We start from the raw sequence: 24237 nt of genomic DNA, 5'->3' as shown, positions 1-24237 counted from the left end.
CGATAGTGAGTCACCTTGTCTGAAACCTATTATAACATATTAGTTATTACAGCCAGCTGTGCTGAGCTCTATACACCAAATCGTTGAGGGAAGACAATGGAACAAACAACTTGTATAAATCATGAAGAATAGTAGAATTACGTACTAGATAGAGTAGCGAGTATTTTGATACCTTTAATTAGGTGTCTACATCTTCACTTGTATTGAATATATATTATAAACTAAATACCATTATCTAGCTTGCAGATAAGTGGTCGTTCAAAGGTGTATATTTTTTGTACAAACTTACATAATTGTTTCGATTCCCATTGCCTAATTTAATTTTCTTAATACTCACTTTAGTTCTAGTAAACGGAGAAGGCAATCGAAGGAATGTCATCAAAGCAATCTCAAGTAATTAACAATGACTTACCTTACCTTACAACGCACAAGTTGTCACAAAAGCAAATATCAATTATGCTGAATAAAAAATTAAAGAAAAACAGAGAAGTGTATAAGCTGAAGCCACAACGATACTGGATAACACGTAAGTACGATTAAAACTTCAATCCAGGTATGAAATAACGCTAACCTTTGGGTAATTATGTGCTAATAGCGATTAGGACAATTAATGTAACATTTAGCATTTAATTTAGGCTGTACTTATTTGCTTTCATAAAAACTCAACTTCTTTACTTCTTCATAATTTCCTATTTTTTTGGTAATATTGTATTTAAAAAGGAGGCATCCGACGTGGCACGCGCGCTGACTTTTGTCATAATGGCAGCTTTCATGAAGCAGTCGGGCCGGGTAAGTATAAAATATCTGTTTACTTTTATTATTGCTCTAAACGGCTGCACATAGCTCTTTGCACTAATTGAATCTGCTGTAGGGTTAAATGTATGTTAGGGTGGGTAAAAAGCGAAGGTTTTTTTCGCTTAGTACTCGGAAAAATTGCTTGATAGGCCCCTTTAAGTAAGATTTTCGAAGTATATACTCTTAATTGTAACTGATATTTATCGGATTACATATTATCAATTCGAAAAATTTGTATTTTGCTTCCAAACTACTTGAAAAAATATTTAGCTCCGTGGGTTTTGTAAAAAATATACTGCTACGGTTGCTATATTTTCTCCACTGTATGCTGGACGTGGTCTATTCGATCGAATATTATCAAAAAATGAATGCTGTATCTCAAGGGTGGTAGTGTTGCGAATAGTACGTTCTGTTGGCCGATTATGTACTAGGTCATAAGTTGATCGAAGCGCGCGAAACACATTCTTTACAGAACATGAATTTTCGTAATAAAGTTGAACGAATTGTAAACGTTTTTCAGGCGTAAGTCCTCCCATGATGAAATATTAAAAAATACTGAACAAAAATAACATGACAGCGTGACACGACACACGCGTGATCTATCAAAGAAAGGCTATTGAAAAAAGTACCTTTACTTGGTTCACCCGTTATTTGAAATTTTGACTAAAAACAAGAGTACCTTTAAAATGGCAGCTGTGCTTAACAAAAAATATTATAAGTCGATATTGTATTGTAAATTCGGTGTGTTTGAGATTTGCTAAGATTTAGTGGACATTGACGTGGGTTCAGAGTGTTAAGGTATTCAACAATTCAGCTTTACTATCCTCACTTATTTCCTTTCTTCTTATTTATTATTGACGTTGTGCAACAAATGTGGCACAAATTACAATTGAATTAATATTTGATCGACATTTTGTTCCTTCCCAAGCTCATGAAAGGGATAAATTAAAGGTCTTGCTTTGTTTCGGCGCAGCTGCCTTTTTGCTCTTTATTTTTATTTGTTTTTAATAACTATCCTGTAGAAACATATGGTAAAGGTTTAGTCATGGAAACTCTGATGTAAGATTAAGAGGTATTTGGACATCAATTATACGTCCAAAAAATTCTGAGTATTGCAATATTGTGCGAATTATTATTTTTTGTTTTAAACTGACCATTTGCCAGTGAAACCAGAAAGTCGTTCCTTTTCATTATACTACGTATATATAAATTGGACCATCTCCATATCTCCAAATCTTTCCAATTTCCAAAATTTTTTTTTTTTAAAAAATTTCCCATTTCATTTTTCAATTTTATCCAATTAAATTTTCTAATGGAAAGCATCTTCGGTACACTGCATACTATACCAACAATAGCACTTAATGCCGTTTAACATAAAATACGTACCCATGCACACTACCGCCAGTTGCATTGTTGCGAAGTGCCCTTTAAGGCTCAGTACAACTGTGCATATGAAGGGGTCTGAACAAGGATACGCCGAATTCTCTCCTTCTTCAACTGCATTCCTGAAAAGTTGAATTACTTCGTCGTAGGGATTATCCTAGCGGATATTTTTTTCTCACATGTCGAAAAGGGATATGTGGATAAGCAGGAAATCGCTTGAGAGCTTTTTCACGGATAGGTCGATGCTAGAAGTAAGGTTGGATGTGTAAGGTGTCAGTAGACTGCTGCGAAGCTCAGGTTCTTTCAGAGAGGGAGCATTCACTCCGACAACAGATCGATAATATTAGTATTGTGCATTCAAAGGTAGGCAAGAAGTGTCTGCTCTCACTAGAAATACACTCGTTTGGGTGCCTCGTCATAGCGGAATAGCTGGTAACCGTAAAGCAGAGCAGCTAGATAGTGCATACACTTTTGCCCTGGTCACATCGGTATGGGAACGAGTTGAATAATCATTGCCGTCTTGCGTTATAGCACTGGATCAATGTATTTCACGTACGCTTTAGTAGGCACTGGTCGACTGAGTTTCATCTTAGTACAATCATAGTAGTTCTTACTTGTTCGCAACTTTTCAGAGTTTTACTGAGGAGAGTGAGGTGAAAACATCTACGCTCTTTCTCCTCCTTTGCCCAGCCTGCGAGAAAAAGGTTGAAATATCTCGCTAGTCTTACTTTCGGTAAAGCAGGTGACATTACCGAAACTGACATTAACCGTCTCAACTTTGTCGATTTGTTTTATGATCTATTATATAGGAGTTTTAGGGATCACAACGTACCGGCATTCTAAGCTATTAAAATGAGACTCCTGCTGGGATCAACCCTGTTCAGATCTTATTATTTTTGATCATTGCAGTTGTTTCATTTAATATATCTAATCTTCTAAGATGAGGTCAATCACTCTTTACACTTTCAGGGACCAAAACCATTACTCAATTAGTAAAATTTGTTGAAAATTTCCGCCAAACCCGCAGTAGTGTCGAAACGGTCGGGTGAACCAGTTTCGGTACGCCAAACTCTAACATTATGAAAAATTGATAAAGCTAAAACGTATGTACTTTGATGGTAAGTTGACGTACTTTTTTCAATAGACTTTTTTGACAGATCATATATGAGTTATGTCCAGCTGTCATGTTATTTTGTTTCATCTTGAGCTCCAGCATTCATTATTTGATAATATTCCACCGAATACATCACGCAGAGCACGCAGGAAGAAAATATAGCAGCTATCGCTCATAGTTTACGTCGAGATCTTAAGTTAAAAGCGTACAAAACAGCTTTGCTTCGCTCAATGGCCATTTGAAAACTCCAAGAATATCAGATGGTTTCGAGCCAAACTTTCTTTAGCTGTTAGACCCATTTCTGACTCAATGGGTATTTAAACAAGCAAATTGCCGCACTTGGGGACGAAGAGCAACCTGAAGACATTCAAGAGCTGCCATTTTATCCGAAAAGAAAACAAGGATTTGGTGTGGTTTGTGAGCCGGTAAAATCATCGGTCCATCATTTTTTCAAAAATGATGCCTGAGAGCGTAACCGTCATGACTGAAATCGTAGACCGTGATCTCGACAATATTCGATGAAGAGACAATATTTCAAAAGAAATAACAAAGAACGTTCTTTCGAATGAAAATAAACATTAAATTTGAAGTTTTTGTGGTTTTTCTTTAAAAAAAGTTGTAAATTAGGAACCCGCTCGTGAAAAAGTGTATTCTGAAGATTTAACTATATAGTTGCTATTTTGTAAATATTTGTTAATAAAAATATTTTTATAAAAACATACAAATATATGTCTAATATAGCAGAAAGGAATCCTTTTCCTTACTCCCAGAATATGTTGTCAAAGACTCGAACGTTTTGGACTACTCTAGAGTCTAGATTGGCACGATTAAGTAAGTTTTTTTTTATCAAGAAGAGCTACATTTTAATTTAGCGAAATATTGTGGAGCTTTTGGGGTGGAGTTGATTTAATTTAAATTGTTCAATATGTTTTTTAGTACTTGGTCAAAAAAATACTCACAGCTTTTTCCATTTCAGTGTTTGTGATTGCTCAGTGCTTCGGTCTTATGCCGGTTCGCGGAATACTCGCCGCTACTGCAAAGGGATTATCGTTCAGCTGGATAAGCTTCCGTACTTACTATTGCTTAATATATACGCTACTAACAACCGCTTGCACTGGTCTAACTCTGAATATGACCGTGAGAAGTGCATTGGAGGTGGACAGCATTTGTAAGTTCTTATGTACATATGTACAATCGATGGTTAAGATACTAGCATTCTTAAGTTTTATTGTTGTACTTACATATATTTTTAGCACCATTGGTATTCCATGTAAATGCTCTCTTAGTTTCAATCGGCTTCCTGCGTCTGGCCGGAAAATGGCCGCAGTTGATGCGAAAATGGCAGCGTGTGGAACTGCTGATGCCGGCCCATCAGTCGTGGCGTGAGCGCGAGGCGTTGTCAGTACGGGTCCATAAGGTCACATTTGTGCTGATCTCATTGTCGCTGAGTACGTGATTCTATGAAATATTTATGCAGAGGTTTAATTCAATCATCCTTTTCAGCTGAGCATCTATTGAGCACCATTTCGGCTATTCACTTTGCAATTCATTGCGCCACACAGAGCGATGCCGTCGAATCATATTTCACAGCGGTTTCCTCACACATATTTTTAGTTTTCGATTATTCCACATGGTTGGCTTGGTTCGGAAAGATACTAAATGTGTTCATGACGTTTGGTTGGAGTTACATGGATGTCTTTCTAATGATAATTGGCATAGGGCTCTCATCTTTGTTCGGTCAAGTACAGAGCGGTTTGGAGCTTATCAAGGGGCAGGTAATATATTTGGAGTAAATTATATAACTTTTAGTTCTCAGCTACTTCCCATCGATTTCAGGTGATGCCCGAATCTTATTGGACGCGAACCCGCTTGCAATACCGTTTAATTTGTGATCTCATAGAACAAGTGGACTCTGCTGTATCCGGCATAACTATGCTCTCGTTCGCTAATAATCTCTTTTTCGTTTGCATCCAATTGTTAAGGAGCATCAAGTTAGTATTCTAAAAGACCTCAATCAGCAATATATTTGTTTGAATTTATATAAACACTGAAATGTCGGATTTTCCCACCAAAAAGCGTTCCGGCGTTATTTAGGTAGGTGGATAAGAAATTGGGTCCTCCCAAAGCTTGTCACGGGAAAAGCATTGAGCTCCATAGCTATTTAAAAAGGAAATTACGTCATTTAGGGGATTCCAAGAGTAGTCAGGTTCTTCTCCAGGTCTTCTTCTGCTTACCTTGGCGGGTAATGTGTCGTATACCCTCTGAGCTGGAGCGTTTTCATCCATTCAGGCGGCATGACTTACTCTCACGTAAAGGAAATCGAATGCGATATTCGGCGTAGCCAATGCGCAAAGGACCATAAATCTTCCGCAGAACCTTTCTCTCGAAAGGTCGTAACGTCGGCTCATCAGATGTGTCGTCCATGCCTCTGCACCATATAGCAGGATAGGAATAGTGAGTGACTTATAGAGTTTGGTCTTTGTCTGTCGAGAGAGGACTTTGCTTCTCAATTGCCTACTCAGTCCGAAGTAGCACCTGTTGGCAAGAGTTATTCTGCGTTGAATAATGAATGGAGATAAAGGAAAGTATCTGCGACTTCGAAGTTATGAACAGCGACGACTGTTTGTTTGAGGGTAGAAGACATTTCGTCTTGCTCTCGTTCACTACCAGACTCATTTGCTTCGCTTCCTTATCCAGTCTAGAGAAAATGATATCGATATCATCGGCGTACGCCAGCAGTTGTACAATCTTATAGAAGATGGTACCTTCTCTATTTAGTTCTGCAGCTTGATTATTTTCTTCAGCAATAGATTGAAGAAGTCGCACGATAGGAAGTCGCCTTGTCTGAAACCCCGTTTGGTATCGAAGGGCTCGGAGAGGCCCTTCCCGAGCTTTCAGTATTGCTAATGTCAGTTAACGTCAGTCTACACAGCCGTATAAGATTTGCGGTGATATTAATTTCAGACAGCGGGGCTTAAAGTAGCACCTTTTCGTACTGCCAAAGGTAGCTTTGAAATCGACGAAAAGGTGGTGTGTGTCGATCCTCTGTATTTATGATCAGCTATTGACGGCACTCTCCATCGTGCCAGCTGTTCTTTTGCCTTTTCTTAAAAACAGAAGTTCCATTTGCATCTGTATATAAGGAGCTTGAAATGCCGTCTCATATTTCCCTTATTACGAGTTTCTGATGAGTGACCTCTAAGAGCAATGAATAATTTGTAGACGCTGTTCTTGCGCATATCTTTTCATGATGAAATTATATTCATTACTGAATATAAGCCTATCAAATTTCCTCTCTTTCAGCCGTGAACAAGTTGTCTATTGCTGTAGAAACATTTACTTATAAGACTTTGCCTTTCTGCCTTTTACTTACACAAAATGCAGGTCAAAAAATTGCACTCACTGCGTAATAGTTGATTTTGAAAAAGCTTCGGTAGTTTCTTGTTTAATTTTCTTCCATTTCAGTAAGATGGCATCTATATCTCATTTTATTTACTTTTATGCTTCGCTGAGCTTTCTCTTGGGCCGCACCTTGGCTGTCTCACTGTATCTCTCCGAAGTCAACGAGCGCTCTCGTGAGCCGCTAGGTTTTATAAAACATGTTCCGAAAGAGGGTTATTGTGCCGAGGTAGATCGGTTTGGACATGAGATAGCGGTTGATAATGTTGCGCTTACCGGACTGCAATATTTCAATGTAACCCGCGGACTGATATTGACCGTAAGTAAAAACTCGTGTCTTTAATTTTGTAATTAATTTTACACTTTCAGGTTGCCGGTACCATTGTCACTTACGAACTGGTGTTAATACAATTTCAAAAAGAAGATAAATTATGGAAATGTAGTTGAGTTTTTTTTAAGTTATTGGTGTCATCTTAAATAAATATTTCACAGTTTAGTTTTCGTACTCTTATTACCTACTCAATAAATATCTTTATATATATAAATCTTCTCACCGTGTGTTTGCATTTGAACTGCTCCTAAACGGATGGACCTATTTTGATGAAATTTTGTGTGTATGTTCAAGGGGATTCGAGAATGGTTTAGATTTACAATTTGGTCCACTGGAAAATGTTTTTTAAATTATTTTTTCATTTTTAATCAATTGTTAATTTTGGAATATTTGACCGATAGATGGCGCTACCATCGCAGTATCCAATATTCAAACCTTAAATTGGCGTAAACGTGTATTAACCAAGGCGACATCTGTGGATCAAGTTTTTATATTGAGGACAGAGTTCGTTCTTATACCAAGTTCAGACCGAAAATTTAAAATATTAGATTACATTTAAGCATTTCATAACCCAACAGTGTTCTCACTGCCGTTAGAAAGATCAAAAAACAGCTGTTATTGTATTTTGAAATAAAAGCCATCTTTTTTCAAATTTTTTCCATATAATAGAAATAGTGGATGCATTTTTCCATGTGTTAAGTCGATTTTCAGGTGAAATTAGATTCATTGCTTTAAAAAAAAAATTGTTTGTTTACATTTTTGCCCTTTGTAGTGTCTAAATCAGCTGTGATAATGTAACAGATTTCCAATGCTAATAAGTAGCGCAAAATCAGAGTCGCACAGAGAGATTTAGCGTGGATCAGTTTCAAACCATTTCAATGAAGTGATAATCCATTCAACAGTCGAAATCGTGTTATTAAGTGTCGGTCTGAAGTTTGAATATCTTAGCTGAACTCTAAATAAATTCAGTCAGAAGTACATGAGGTATTTTAACGTTTCCCTTTCGATTATCATCTGATTCCAACAACCGTCCTGTAATCTTTTCTAAGTCGTCTGAGTAAAAAAACTTTCTTTCCCTTCCTTTGTCTTAAGGCATCCCATCTTACATTTATCGGACTGTCTGCACTTTTAGAAATTTCTTGATATATCATTTTTCCGTATTTTCTGAACTAGTTCCGTATATAAGCGCATAGCACTTTTGCAATCTCATCAGCTATTTCCTTTCCTGGCACGCTTTTAAGGCCTTGAATCCACTATACATACTCGTATAGCCACTACATTACTGCCTCTCTGCTTCTTTGATGCATTGCGATGGAGATGTTGAAAAATATGCTAGTGGGTCGCGTGCCACTCTTTTACTGTAACTTGAAACTTTTTTTCCAGATAAAGCGTAAGGTGGCTGCAGAGCTTTCCACTGTAATTTATTGGTGGTAGATTTAGTAAGCTTTCTAGTGCAGAAGTTGAAGAGGTTTACAGTTTTTCCAGCAGCCAGCCGATACATTTTCTTACATGCGTGGAGAGCAACACTGGATTTTCACTCTCTCTTCCACATTGAGTTTCCACGTCTATGCCAGTGACTTCTGACCTCCATAAACGTGCTAGGGTGACCACAGGAAAGGCGGAACCCACAGAGACGTTCCTGTTCATGCTAATTTGAGCAATCTGATACAGATTACTACCAGATAAAGAAGTTTTCACTATTAACTATTTGACCTTTGTGCTTTTAAATACTATTACATTTACAAGAAAGCTGGAGAGCGTTAAACGGGCGGCTCCCATCAGCATGTGTGGGGCACCAAGGTCCACACCCACCATGAGACTTAATGTTCATCTGCATAGAGTGTCCATAGATATCACCGGAAAGTATATGACCACGAAAATGTGTTCGAAGTTTGAACATTCGGAAATGTTCGTATGCTTTGACCATACCATATTTTTTAGATTATGGAGTCACCAAACCAAACTTTGGGCGCTTTTCCTCTGCTCACACACCTGCGAGACAGTTGTGGGTGGGTAGAAGCAGTTGTGGAAGAGAGGCAGTGAGCTTCTTTACGGAGAGGTCAAAGATTGTTGCGAAGTTCGGAGGATGGGTATATTGTCAGGAACTCTCCATCATCTTCTATTTCAGAGTTCCTGACTACAGTAGTATTTTCTAAGCGTCGGATACTGTCATTAAGTTAGCAGTAGATTTTCTGCTCTGGAGTGCGGCCTCCTTCAAAGAAGTGACTTCCCACTTTGAAAGCATGGCGACGATAACACCTTTAGACTCACTGACCACGTGTTAAACGCTGGTAAGGCTGGAATCGCGGGCATCTGTAAAGCTGACGAGTTGCCAAGTCACTCTAACCCCGTTATTTGCAGAATGGAAACAGATCGGTGGTCAAATTTCTTCGTGTTTTCAACTGCTAGACAGAAGGGTTTAGCGGGAGCTTGGCCAGCAGTGATTTACTATTGGCTTATGCGCTGTCGCAAGAAATTTTGAGTGAGCTCTTACGCTTACTAATTCTAGCCTCTCCCTATTTGAGGTGGTTTTAACAGACTATTGTTCTTCCGGATGTCAGCTGCAGAAACTGTATGGAAGATGAGCTAGGAACATCTCAATACTTCATTCTTTATTGTCCCATGTTTGCGAAATCAATTCTTAAACACGTGGCAGCTCACTCTTTCAGATATTCTACCGAATAAGTGGTAATGGAAATTAAACGCCCAAGCTTATAAGATCGGATACAGGAGTTCTCTTTTATACAAGTATATAGTAGCCCAAGTGCGACCCTTGAACCAGCCATCGAATCTAACCAAACAAGCTTCAAATAAATGGATATTATTACATTTTCGTTTAGTTGGCTCTTAAGTTTGTCAGAGAAACACGCTCGCTTGCAAAACCCCACTATGATTAAGAGGACGCTTGAACCTAACTTCATTAAGCTATATTCGGTACATTGACCAAAGCCAAATAAAGGGTCGAAATAACTATATGGGTGTAAATTCAGAAAAAATATGTGAACTGCGGGTTGTATGGCCCGATTATGACCATTTCTAGATGAGATGTTGGTGACTACTTGTATATTGGCGCTAAGTGTACATTGATATTTTTAAGAGTTGGAAATATTGGATTCTTAAAAATGCATAAGGCCTCCACAAGAAATATTATCACTGCTGTAGATTAATTGTTGGTAAAGACATAAATGCAAATTCGCATTAAAAAACTATTTGCTCACCAAATGAAGGGAAATCAAGTTGAGCACCGAAGTAAAAAAGACAATTAAGCGATAAATGATTGTGATAAATGCCCGCCGGCTTCCTGCGTACCTTGGACGCTTAATGTGCAGACATTTCGAGACTAATGTTTTTACAATGTATGTATATACCTGTAAATGAGTGTATAAAAGCTGAAAGCTACGACAATTATCAAGGTTTACCGTTTTTTAGGCAACTTGATGAAGTACTTCGCTAGCTTCAAGCCGCGAACTTCGCTAAAACAGTTTGATTACCGTGTTGACACTTCCGTTTCCTCAACTAATTGACCGGTTATTTATACCTTCTGCGCCGAAAATAAATGCATTTTTAGGCCATCCCGTGACATGAAAACAATATTTTGCTTTCACGGAGAAACGCCTAATTTATTTGCAATACTCGTATAGGTGTGGCGGCCGGCGGACCAACTGTGCTAAATCGCGTGCAACAAACTTCCGAACATGCATAAATCATACTTAAATTATACACTTCTAAAGCAAATTGTGCGTTACCTAAAAGCGAAGCAAATTACGGAGTTAGAAAATGATGACGGTAGAAAGTACAGTGTTAAGCGTTTTTTAACTGGGTGAGTAAAGCTTTCCATTAGTTATGTTTTTTGCAATGAATTCCATTCTACTTCAGTGGCACATCTAATGTGATATTAAAAAAGTAATATATTTTTCCAAAAAAATGTTATTTTAACTTAAGTAGATGTAGATTAAGGGCCTTCATCCTGCACCTACAGACTGCTGTGTAGTCAATTAGTATATGTTCTGGAGTTTCAGGCTCCATGTCACAGAACCGCCAATTCGCACCAGAAGCAATGCCCATGTTATATAAATCCTTCTTGAGCTTACAATGGCCAGTGTATGTAGAAGGCGACAAGTAGCCTGAGCTTATCCTTGGGTGGTTGATTACATATTTAAACCTTTTAAGGTTGTAACCACCTATTAGCAACTTGCCATGGCGCATGCCTTGGAGTTGTTGCCAATACCCCTCCATACACACTCCTTCTTCCTTGCGAAGCAGCTTCGTAATGATATGGGGACCAACCGCAAAGAAAGGTTCGGGTCCTGCCATATTGGATGACATAAGGTGCACTTGATTACGATTTGATTGACTGTTCAGTCGTTCTATACACTCCTGCACCAATAGCAAAAACCTTTCTGCTGTCTTTGGAACAGTGTGTGTTTGGCAAACTGACCGAATACTATGTGAAGTGGTGTGAGATTCAGCATGACTTGATGTTCAGTCCAACCTCTCTGCACCATCCCTTAGCTAGACCTAGTTCCCTGTGTACGATATCGCAGAGAATGTCCTCCAAGACAAGGCTCCTTAACAAGGGGAATAGCAATTAAGGGCATCCACAAGGTTAATACATATTATTGAGTATCCACCCAAATAGAAATGGAAGAAAACGAAGAGGAGACGCTTTGGTCCGCTGAGGAGCAACCAGGAAGATCTCACCTTCACAAAATTGAAAAGTGGATTTGGCGCAATATAGACCATTAGACGCTAGAACAGTATCTTTGCGAATGCGTAAACTCCAGCCGATTAAAACGGAATACGAGGTATGACAATTAAGTAATGAGACTGATTCCATAAAAACCATATATTTAAAAATTATTCTACAACTCTGCCATCCCCTTCAAAGCAGTCCCCTTGGCATCTATATAGCGATTCCAGCGCGTTTTCCATGCTTCGTAACATTTCCGGAACGCTTCGGCTGGGATGTCCGCGAGTACCCTCGTCACGGTCGCCTGGATGTTCGTAATCGAATCAAAATGGGTTCCTTTGACCACCGATTTTGTTTAAGGAAACAAAAAAGTCACAGGGTGATATGTCGGGCGAATAAGGCGGCTGTTGAAACACGGCGATCCCTTTAGAGGCCGAATACTGGGACACGCTGAGGGCGGTGTGGCACGGCGAGTTGTCCTGATGAAGGATCCAGTTACGAGCGATGTCTGGGCGCACTCTGTTGACTCATTTTCGCAATCTTTCGATTACTTGGCAATATTTAGTAGACTGTTAAACGCCGATCTTCACGTCTTTCACATCTTTCACGCTGTCACGCCCCTCCTTAAACTCTTTGTGCCATCGAAACACCTGGGCACGACTAAGAGCATTATCACCATACACACTTACAATTTTAGCGTATATTTCCGAAGCTGTTTCGCTTTTGATCGCGACGCGTTGCTCTTGATTTCGTTTTTCAATTTTTGTGACAAGCACTACAAACACACGTCTACTCAACTTGACGCAGCAGGCGAACTAACAAGCTAGAGCGTCGGTACATATATCAATGGAGAGAGGAGGAGATAGAAAAATAATTTCAAGGTCACAGGTTTACCACAAGCGCGGCAATAAAATCAGTCTCATTACTTAATTGTCAAACCTCGTATATTTCGCTATTGCCAATTCTCCAGCTGAAGGATATTAATCAGTTGGAGTGTGTGTATTATGTATTTTATCAAATTCACTGAGTTGCTGGTTACGGATTAATTTGGTTACCAACTGAGAGCGGCCGCTTATGATCTGGTGAAAATAATGTCACATAAAACTGTGAAGCTCCATTTGAAGTTTGGTTATTTAGAATCTGGTTAAGTTTTGGATCTAATAACGTCGTGTTGTACGCGATGAGCTTTACCTCTACGCAGAAACTGTTTCAGGTCCCCATTTCACCAACACCAAACATAATAGTTATTCGTTAAACAAACCTACTATTGTGATCAAATTGAAAGTGAAAACGGTGTCCTCGGAGTGAATTTGTTGAATATCCAGAAGTTACACGAAGATAAATCAGGCGAATGCGGTGGTTGCGGCACGATATTAATTGAAAATGTGGCGAAATTATCACGAATAGCCAAAGCGGTATGAGATGGTGGATCATCGCACTTCTTTGTTCAATAAATTCAGGCACAGTAAAAATCGTAGAATTCACTATTAGAGCCGACGACACGTATCTTAAATGCTAATGAATATTTTCGAGTGAAACTTAGCATAGATGTAGTGACTTGCTTATAGAAAAAATGTACTGTGAAGTATTAATTAAAAAATACATCTTTTAATTTGAACACAAGCATAAACATAAAAGCAAAAACCCATGATAAAATACATCAGTGTTTCGATATCAGCGTAAACGGTTTACCCTTTATTTGACAAGTAACCAGCAAAGGTATAAACATCATAATAGCATAGGTCTCTTACCATGAACAAATTAACCTTTAATTTTTTGTGAAAAATTTTCGGCGAGTATTTGACAATGGCGAATGGGTTTCGTCAGGTTTCTTCAGGTTCTGGTAAATAAAACACTTTGTTATGAAATCTAGTAAACAAATTCAGGTTGAGTTGCTATTGCAATTTTCGTTCTTGTTATGCTTTTATTTCCAAATTTATACCAAATCTTATTGGAATGTATATATACTTTTACAAAAAACTGCATATAATAAATACACAGCTGCTCAAGATAATAGTCTCAGTCTCGCCATCATATTGTACAGTTAAAATTCACGTTCTGTAGAGAATGTTTTTCGTGCGCTTCGCTCAACTTATGGTCAATATAATCGGCCTACTGAGCGCACTCTTCGCAATAAAATCATCCATCTTGAGACCCAGCATTGATCTATACATTGATTTTGCCGATATCTTAAATAGAAAACATACAAAATACAGCTTGTGCAAGAATTGAAATCATAGGTTCATATTTCTTCAAAAATTATGCCGCTAGTAACGTAGCCGTCAGTAACAATTGTTGTCGCCATAATAACCGAAGATCGTCATCTGGGCGACATTTGGTTTCAACACTTCGATGAGCAGATAATTTCACGTCTTGGGTCGTCTGATACCACACAGTTAGACTTTTCTATGAAGAGATATGTAAAGTTTAAAGTCTATGGGACAATTACGCTTCGATTCAGGCCTTGGAGCAAAACAAGAGTAAAACAAAATTCGCCAATTACCAGTCGAAATGCTCGAAAATTGGACTCAACGAATGGACCATCTGAGATGTAGCCGCGGCCAACATTTGAGAGAGATAATTTTCAAAATATGAATGCCAAATAATGTTTTTTTTCGAATGATAATAAACATTCCATTATAAATTTGAAGTTTCTGTGCTTTTTTTTAAGTAGGGAACCGCGAAAAGGATCATCCTTTATATATGCCACTCATTCCAATCGTGAACAATAGTCGTTTTTTCACTTAAAGATGTCAAACAATGTGTCTGAAAAAGGGGCTTAGCGCTGAGTTCGTTAAAGCTTTACTATGAGGAAAACGTCTTTGGAAACTCATTGTATTTTGGTGGAATTTTAATTGGAACATGTCCTAGCTGTGCGAATGTTCCAAATATAGTTTTCACGATTTAAAAGTGGGTGTTTGGGCTTGAAAGACGAAGAGCTTTCTGGACGACCAAAAAAGTTTGAATATGAGTAACTGGATGCGGCATATGGTCAAAGCTAACAAGCAGAGATATGGCGAATCGAAAGTCCCTAATATAAAACAATTCAGTTTTAGTATTCTTAGCTTTAACACATTTTCAGTCTTTTGAAGAGTGTAACTATTTTTTGGAGCAGCTGTGTACATTTATATAAAAAAGTGTTTGTCTTCTCGTCTCCTTTGTCTTAACTTCTTTTTGCGTTGGCGCACTTGGGAAAAATTGTTTACGAACTTGCGTTAAATGAAAAGGCAACCGCAGCAGCGCCGAAAGCGACTACAAATAATTAACGGCATCTTACCTGCCCCACGTAAGCTGTCAAAAAGGCAAACCACAATTGCTGTCGATGAGAAGCAGGAGTTAACCAAAGAGTTGTACGAACAAAGTATACATCCGAAAGTCCGTGAGTAAAAATTACCCACTGTAAGTATTTTAAACAAAGCAATAACAAATAAGTGCCCAGAATTTCGGAGAGTCAGTGGCTGTAAAAAAAATTTCAAAAACGTGTTGTTTCTCTAAGGATCTCTGCTTTGTCTAAGTTCTGTTGAAGTTTTTAAATTTTAATCTATTTCATTGCATGCCATGACAACTATCCAAAAGGCGGCATCAGGCGAGGTACACGCGCGGATTTCATACACAATGGTAGCTTTCATGAAGCCGTCGGCCCTTGTAAGTAATTAAATGCATATTTATTTGTATATTTTATATTGGTTTAAGTATTGCTTTTAAATTTTATTCCATAATTTGTAATCTTTTGTATTCAAATCATAAAAACTCTAAACTTTTGTCCCAAGTATGCTTTTCAATATATGCTATATGTCATTATGGAAAAAACTCTAACCTCCTCTTCATGGATTCGTATCAATCGTAGAAGGTTAGTTTGACTTTCCTCCAGTCAGTGGTGGCTAGTTTATCAGAATAGAGTCTTAGTCTATGTAATTGTTAGGGACAGTTATTATTGCTTTTCGGTTCACAGCAATCAGTTATGAATGATGAACACGTTCTATGGATTATGTTTTCCTTCGTGGGGAACCAAAATACGAGAGCCACTATACGACACTAACAAAGGGATCAACAGATATATTCTAAGTAATGGGGTACCATAAGGGTCCATTTTGGGCCCAATTTTATGGAATATATTTTGTGGTGGAATATTGCCGCTCCTATACCAAAAGAGGCTAAAGTAATTGAATCCAAAGCGTATGGGATATACATAAAATTAAACAATGCCTAAGTGCATCGAAACTTCAGCTAGCGGGGTAGAAAACAAAACCAGTTCTGATCACGAGCAGGGAAAAAACTAGAGACCAAAGCTAGCCAATCGGTTATGAGATACGCAAGCGTGAACGTATAAAATATATGCCAAAATAATATTTTCCCAATTCAGAGAAAGCGCTAACAGAGTAGCCATTGCATTCCGCACCGTTTCGCAGGAAGCTGTTAGCATTGTATGAGGTATAATGCCACCAGATATGATAGCCCTTGAGCTTAAGAGAATATACCAGCAAAATTCTCGGCAGGTAGTTAACGCAATTTTTAACTGTCCATGGGAGCTTACGGAATGACATGCTACTTTTGTAGAAATAGTAATGAAAATTATCTGCACATTTTTATTTATTACCCGAAATATAATGTAAAAAAGACTCAAGTAGAACAACAACTGTCAATGTGTTTTAACGTGAGTATCTGCCATTGTAGGCTCAAATCCACGGTGTTTTCTGTTGCTAGAAACACGTAGATCAGTATAATGCGCCGATCAACGCCCCAAGGACAGGTGCATGCACAACACCATACCATGAGAGAACCAAAGCATAGTGCTCCACATACATCTATACCTTGGTTCCAATCGGTTCGTGTGAAAACCAAAGGAACACCCTAGCCACCATGGTCGGGTACGAGGCCTACGCAAACCTCTGCTGTACTCTGGGTCCGACACCCGGCCGCGATGCGACTCCACATTGGACAAAAGTCCTTCCTGCCTTTAGATTTAAACCACAGTCACCAGGAATCTCCCCAAAGGGCCAAACCCAATGAGCAGATTGGAGCGAACTCCAAGGGCTAAATGCTTCCCGTGGTACCATGTTTTAGTCTTTGGTGTTACCTGTGATCTACTGCCAGTCGGGGATCCTAAGAACTCCTAGGAATTCCTAAGGACCCGGCTGTATGATGTATTGTACATCATTTCATTTTTGTGTTTGTTATATAATCGCAAACCCATTTAAAGATATGATATTATTTCAATATAGCACTTTTCTGACATCTCTGACCATGCCGACATTCAATTAAACCAGACACGTGAATGTTGGACATAGTGCATTTGGATTTTAGTCGCCTCTTACGGCAGGGAACAATGGGATTTTAGTCGCCTTTTACGACAGGCATGCCTTACCGCGGGAATATTCTCTATCCCCCTCCCCGCAGGGCGTCAAGTAGAACAACAGATGGCAGAGCGCGTATCACTGGATAACAAAGTACTGCATATGCTGCGATTTAAGCAGATGCGGCTCACCGCAGGATACCTGATTGCGAAAGTTATAATAGAATTGGGAATAGCATAACGGTTGCGAAAGAGCGAAACGAGATCAACAAACAGAGAGCGAATAAAATGAGATGCAAGAGATAATAAGCTAAGCTTACATTGCGAACAAGATACTAATAATCATAAATTCAGGACCAATTCACTTTTGCTCGATATGACCACCTTTTGCCTTAACTATGGCCTTGAGACGATCAAAAAACGAATCGCAAGCTGCCCGAATGTGACTTGCCGGTATTTTGGCCCACTCACGGACAGTAGTTTTCTTCAGCATCTCGAGGCTGGTATATTGTTTACTTCGGACCTTGCTCTCCAAAATGGCCCAGAGAATATAATCCATTGGATTCGCATCTGGTGAATTCGAGAGCCAATGTGTGGTCGTAAGGAAGTTCGGAAAGTTGTTTTCCAGCCATTCTTGGTTCACTCGCGCTTTGTGAGACGGTGCTGAGTCTTGTTGAAACGTCCATGCTTTGCGACCGAAATGTTTGTTTGCCCACGGTTTCAAAGCAGCCTTCAGAACACTTTCCCTAAAATATGTCGCATTTATTTTGACGCCAGGCTCGATGAAAAACGATTGGAGAGCGCCCATCTGCGGTGGCAGCGGCCCAAACCATTATTTGTGGCGGGTGCTGCCTCCTGGTGGCCAACCGATGACTTAGATTCTCGTATGAACCGACGGTCAAGTAAACAAATTTCCTGTTATCTCTCTTGTGGAAATCATTTCAAGTAGCACTTCAGCTGAAAACAGAAATCAGTTGCATATTCAAACCTTTTTGCAATTTTTACGAAATAATAAAAGTGTTCACATGGAAGATTATAAGAGTCAATTATTGCTCTGGCTTGAAAAACGTTTTCAAACACATTGCCTTTTCTTCTTTAAATCGATTCGCCTTTTTTCCTTAAGACCACAGCTGTAAATTTTCAGTTTTACATTCATTTTTTATTCATAAGTCCACTTATGTAAGTGTGTGCCTAAAATATGCGTCACTTACGCTTTTACACTCATCCTTAACCACAATTTTATTGCAATTTTTCGCACACATACACCCGAGTCTTCACACTCATACTAAAAATACAATTTCAAACTTGCGTACGTACATTAGGGTGTTAAGTTTTTCCCAAGTTGGTTTTTAAAAAATATTACTTTAAAAATCATAGGCAATATTCTTTTCTAGTAGACAAGCTTCTTCACATAACCTCATAAAAAATAGTCAAACGGTGAAATCAACCTGTCTTAGAGGCCACTCCACAAGCTGATGACGTAAGAAAATACGCTCATACAAAGTTTTTTTCATTAATTGAATCGTTCATGGGATTTATGGTCGCCCACATCAACATTCCACTTCAGAAAAGAAAAAGTAAAACTATTCACTATAAAATGGCATACCAAACGGAGTATAAATCAAGTGACAGCTGTCAAAAAGACCACATGTCTAAAAAACAGCAGTTAGAAGATTTAAACTGAAAATAGGGAGCTTGTTTACGTTGAATCCTTAGTTTAAGGACTAAACTTGAAACCACAGGAAGCATTTGTAAAAAATGCAAACAATTTTGAAAATAACGCACACCCTAATGTACATGCATTATAAAAATAAAAAATATGTCGATAAAAAAACGAAGTGTCGGTGTCGTCTTTGATTTCAGTGCTCGTGATTGCTCAGTGCTTCTGTCTGATGCCGGTGCGTGGCATACTCGCCGCCAGTCCGAAAGGGTTGTCCTTTCGCTGGAAGAGTTTTCGCACCTGGTACTGCATATTATATACGCTGGTGACCATTGCTGATACGGGCCTCACAATAAACATGGTCGTAAAAGGTGTGCTGGATGTGCGAAACATTGGTTGGTGGTTGCATTTGGCATTTGGATTTGCGAGTCTTGCTAATTTACTACTTTAAATTTAATCTCTTATTTCAAACATAAAACGTGTTTAGAGCCATTAATATTTCATGCCAATATATTGCTGGCCTCAATTGGTTTCTTGCGACTGGCCGCAAAATGGCCGCAGCTGATGCGAAAATGGCAGCGGGTGGAGCGGCACATGCCGCCTTTTCAGTCGTGGCGTGAACGCGAGGCGTTGGCGGTGCGAGTGCATAAGGTGACCTTTGTGCTGATCACATTGTCGCTGAGTAAGGGGTTGAATTCATACCACATAATAAGCTGTTAATTTAAATTTAATTCTACCCTCAGCGGAGCATCTATTGAGCACCATTTCGGCCATTCACTTCGCTAACTATTGTCCTTCACGCGTAGATCCGATCGAGTCGTATTTTATGACTGTTGTTTCGCAAATTTTTTTCGTTTTCGACTACTCTACTTGGCTGGCTTGGTTCGGAAAGATATTGAATGTGCTCATGACTTTCGGTTGGAGTTACATGGATGTGTTTCTAATGATAATTGCCATAGGTCTTTCATCTTTGTTCGAACAGGTGCAGCGCAGTTTGGAGCGTGTCAAGGGGCAGGTAATATATTTGGAGTAATTTGTATAACTTTTAGTTCTCACTTCCTTCGCTTCGATTTCAGGTCATGCCCGAATCTTTTTGGACGCGTAAGCGCTTGCAATATCGTCTAATTTGTGATCTCATTGAACAAGTAGATTCCGCGGTATCTGCCATAACTGTGCTCTCTTTCGCTAATAATCTTTACTTCGTTTGCATTCAGTTGCTCAAGAGCATGAAGTAAGTCCACTCAAAGCATAAATAAGATCTGTGTTTGTGATTCATTTAGAGTGGAAAGAGAGTATTAATCCTTATTTACTTCTTGACTTTACTTTAGCACAATGCCATCTGTAGCACATTTCGTCTATTTCTATGCGTCACTATGTTTTCTGTTGGCGCGCACTTTAGCGGTTTCTTTGTATTTGTCCGAGGTCAACGATCGCTCGCGTGAACCTTTGAAAATAATCAAAAAGGTGCCAAAGGAGGGATTTCATCCTGAAGTCGACCGCTTGGCTCATGAGATTGGCATGGATACGGTAGCCTTGACAGGGTTGAAATTTTTTAACATTACGCGTGGCTTGGTGTTGACGGTGAGCGGTTTATAACATTGACTTCGAAATTTCTCGTTTTAATTTTGTAATTTTTTAGGTTGCTGGCACTATTGTCACCTACGAATTAGTGCTTATACAGTTTCATGAAGATCAGAACTTATGGAATTGTAATTAATTTTTGTTTTATACTAATTTGAAATAAACACTTTTGAAAGATTTGCATTTTCTGTTTTTTTTTTTGAAACGTTGTTTAGATTTTGCTAACGGATGTTTATTACTAACTCAATTCCTTCCATCATTATGACATAAGTAAGTAAATTAAGTTCCTGCCGCTAAGATTGCAGGTTTTTATATTCTTGCAACATGTTACTATAGAGTACACTGGCGGTCATGAAAAGCGCACTTGTGGGAACATTGTCATTCAAATTAAAAGCATAGTGAATTTACAGACTAATTTATAAAGCAGTAGAAGGAATTTCCCGCGCTAAAGTATTGTTGATGTGTTGACAGCCCCAATGGGGCCTAAAAAACTGTTGATACGTGATAAAACAGTTGCTATTGATGCTTTGGTGAATGAAGATCTTTCTTATAGGGTCACTGCTAAAAGTGTGGGCAGTTCACATTCAACTGTGGTACATTTGTTGCAAACAAAGGATACTTTAAAGGACCTGGGCGAAAAAAGTATCTCGTCTCAAACGTGCAACTAACAAAATGATTGATGGCATAATATACATAAGTGATAAGTGTTAAGAATCGATTCAAAACTTCTGTTTCTATGCTCGCAGAGCTGGAAACATATTATGGAGTGAAAATAAGTGTGGAAATAGTACGATGAAAGGCGTGAGAAGCCAGTTTGTTCGAAAGGCGTCCTGCCAAAAAGCCAATGCTGACCCAAAAAATTAAAAAATCGCGTTTAGCATAGGCAAACAAGTAAAGGAACTGGACATTTGAGTAATGGCGAAAAGTTTTTGTGGTCAAATGAAAGCAAGTACAACTTGGACTTTGCCGACAACTTGTCCTATGTGCGATGCTTTGTTTAAGAATGAATGAAGAAAAGTATATTGTCAAAACCGTTAAGTTTTCTCAAAGTCAGATGATCTGGGGTGCTTTTCCAATTATATCCGGCGTTCTTTACATTTTTTATATGACATAATGAAGGCTCAAATGTTTGGAGAAGTTATGATGAACTTTTTAGTTCTGGCTCTCGAAAAGCATCTAATTTATATTTCGGAGGCAATTTTTCAAGACGACTCTGCGCTATGTCACTGAGCTAAATCTGTAAGTAATATTTTATATTAATTTTTTCAGGTGTTCCAAAAATAAAACTGCAAACGAAACAATAATAAGCATTAAATTTTTCACAGCTTGAAAAAATGTTTAAGTATATAGGACCTGAAGACCTAAACCCGATTGAGCACTTATGACACGTGATAAAGCAATAAGTAGGTGGGCAGAAACTCACCAATAAAAAGGAGTTAAATGCGGCTTTGGAAAATATAGGGCACAACAAAATTAACCCAGGAAACTCTTAAGAACCTTTTTGACTTCATGCCGTTAAGAGTAATGGCCGTCATAAAAGCTAGAGGAGTTATTACATCGTGTTTATATCGGTATATCCAATATTATACGTTCAGTTAATTTTGGCGAAAGTTCGAAAATATTATATTAGCTAAATAGGTAAGATAATTGACCCGGTTTCACATATTTTTTCAATACTTCATGCAATTAAGAGGCCAAAGTCTAATATAACCCAATAACTAATCACATGGAGTAACGTCTGCCGTATATTATACTCTGTTGGTTATATGGGGGCTACGTCAAGTCTTTGCCCAATTTAATCCATTGTGAACACGAATATACACTGTTATAAGTAAAGTACGCTCTCTAATTTTCATTGAGATAACTCAAATATTGGTCGATATACTTGCATGTATTACAAAGTCACCTGGAAGTTCGAAAATCGTTGATTATGGGAGATAAGGGAAGGAATGACCCGAGTCAACCAATTTTTGACACACAGACATACTTCTATCAGGAAATGATTATCCCTGACATTTAATTTTATATCACAAAAAAATTGTTGGAAAAATGATTTTTTTTACCCGAAACCCACCTAACTCCTTAATCGTATTTCATACTTCCATAATTTCATTTCATGTCACTCAGTACATTTTTTGCGCGTATTTTTTGCAATAATTTGCCGACCAAAGACATTCTATTTTAATCCATCTAATTTCTGGAAGCAGCCTTCCTGTTTGCCTTTTTTCCTTTTTGGTTACAGTTTGATTACATACTGACTCACTTGCGCTTTTTGTTGTTTATTAAATGTCCATGGAGTGTGAGGCCGCTTGGCAGATTTATGTACATACATATGTATGTGTATTTTCAATATGCCGTTTACGTAAATATCCAACTTCCGACAAACATACCGATATACATGGAATTCGTAAGGGTACATATACATATAAATATGTATGTGTCATACGTGTCTGTGGGTTGAAGAATTGAAGTTGTTGTAGATATGTTTTACCGCTGTTGCTGGTGTTGACGGTATTGGGTTGGGTCATAAATTTTGTAGCATCATTTCATAACTGCGAATATTCGTCGATAATTAAATATTTATGAGAGATTGGACAGGAAATTGATAAATCGCCTGAATATTTCAACAATTGCTCATCTTCGCTGAAGAGGACCCACAGTACATAAAACAAATTTATAACGCGTTTAACAGAAAGCTAATGGTTGAATAAGGCGATGAGTTCGCTCAAGAAGGTGGGGTGGGAAGTTTGATTTTTGGCTGTTCATAATATTATATTACAAATAGGAAAGAGTAAATATTTTATATGAAATTTATGAACAGAGAAGAGTGTGAGTATTTGAATATTTTTGTGACTCAGGAAATGTTGTCAAATACAACATATGAGCAATTTTATATGATTGTCTGACTTAAAAAAAAAGGCGTGAAGAAATCTTTAAAAACTTGTTTTTGTTCGCTCAGTTTGTGTGGCATCTATATGCTATAGTGGTCCAATATGAACAAATTTTCCAAAGATTGCACCATTGTCTTAAAAGAATGCCAAATTTCTTAAAAATAACAAAGATTAAAAGATATCCCGTGAAATGAAAAAGCTTTCTACATATACAAGCACTTTATCCTGCAAAGCAGGCTTCTTCTGTAAATATCAGTTCCTCAAAGCAATGCCGTTTTTTATTCTTAAGTCTTCCACTACAGAAACGAATATGACAAATCCTTTATACAGCTAATTCTGATGAAATATGTATCTTCCAGGGTGACCAATCTTCCATTTAAAGAAGGAGATTTGTAAATCTGGTCGTTCTGGGGAGATTACTAGAAGCTACCGTTTCTAGTTGGTTGTATTTCCAGTAGCCAAACAATGCATTTTATGAATTATATGCAAAAATAATCAAATCGAATTACTAAATTACCATCATGATTTCTTCAAAAGAAGACAACTCCCCCAAAACAAACCTAAAGCAAAATAGAAATAGTGATAGGAAAAATATTGCACAAGTTTTTTTTTATATATTGTAAATTTTGTTAGAATACATTTTTCGGTAGGCATTCCTTGTATGGCACACCATCAAACAAGTCGTAGACTAACAGCGAAACTCCTTCTTCTAATTTATAACAAAAGAACTAACATGAGTCACGTTTCCCTGTTTACGGGAGCCCAATTGCATTATTTGCCAACTAAGTAGCCAAGCAATGCTTCATTGTGGCGGAAATAATAGCAAATTTATTGAGGAACGTGGTACAACGAATATTCTGATTTCAAAGCTTACTTGCAGGATTGCTTTAGTTATACGTAAATATAAGACTTAACAATATAGGAAAAGAAGATTTGTTATAAATACATACATATTTAATACTATGTTATACGAATATATATTTATCACAAATTTTCCGTATCTTAGATATCAAAACAGAAACATTTTTTTCTGATATGCTCAAGAAGCTGGCATTGTTAACAATTATCCCTGTCCAGGAAGTATATAAATTCTATTTAGA

The 24237-nt window shown here is 38.0% G+C and overlaps 2 protein-coding genes across 3 annotated transcripts in view; both read left to right on the top strand.

The window, feature by feature from the left end:
- Positions 1-4268: 4268 nt before the first annotated feature.
- LOC105233097 (gustatory receptor 5a for trehalose-like) lies at positions 4269-7138 on the top strand. Its single transcript, XM_011215053.2, has 6 exons — positions 4269-4460; positions 4546-4740; positions 4796-5067; positions 5129-5283; positions 6758-7010; positions 7061-7138. The coding sequence occupies exons 1-6, from the start codon at positions 4298-4300 to the stop codon at positions 7136-7138; spliced, it is 1116 nt and encodes a 371-aa protein (XP_011213355.2). The 5' UTR covers positions 4269-4297.
- Positions 7139-10460: 3322 nt separating this feature from the next.
- The window catches only part of LOC105233098 (gustatory receptor 5a for trehalose), a 46651-nt gene continuing 32874 nt past the window's right edge, over positions 10461-24237 (top strand). Inside the window, exons 1-9 of one of the 2 annotated variants that reach the window (XM_011215054.3) lie at positions 10461-10842; positions 14940-15091; positions 15289-15357; positions 18869-19060; positions 19153-19347; positions 19409-19680; positions 19742-19896; positions 19994-20246; positions 20305-20429. In XM_011215054.3, coding sequence (XP_011213356.3) covers positions 10718-10842; positions 14940-15091; positions 15289-15357; positions 18869-19060; positions 19153-19347; positions 19409-19680; positions 19742-19896; positions 19994-20246; positions 20305-20382 — 1491 coding nt within the window. In that variant the 5' untranslated portion in view covers positions 10461-10717 and the 3' untranslated portion in view covers positions 20383-20429. Of the gene's footprint in view, positions 10843-14939; positions 15092-15288; positions 15358-18868; positions 19061-19152; positions 19348-19408; positions 19681-19741; positions 19897-19993; positions 20247-20304; positions 20430-24237 lie in introns of those variants that run through there. The other variant, XM_049459243.1, reaches the window with a different exon arrangement.

The sequence above is a fragment of the Bactrocera dorsalis genome, chromosome 5, assembly GCF_023373825.1.
Source record: "Bactrocera dorsalis isolate Fly_Bdor chromosome 5, ASM2337382v1, whole genome shotgun sequence".
In the NCBI taxonomy this organism is placed as follows: Eukaryota; Metazoa; Arthropoda; class Insecta; order Diptera; family Tephritidae; genus Bactrocera; species Bactrocera dorsalis.
Note: the sequence above shows the minus strand (reverse complement) of the source record. Positions and strands in the feature narration are given on the sequence as shown.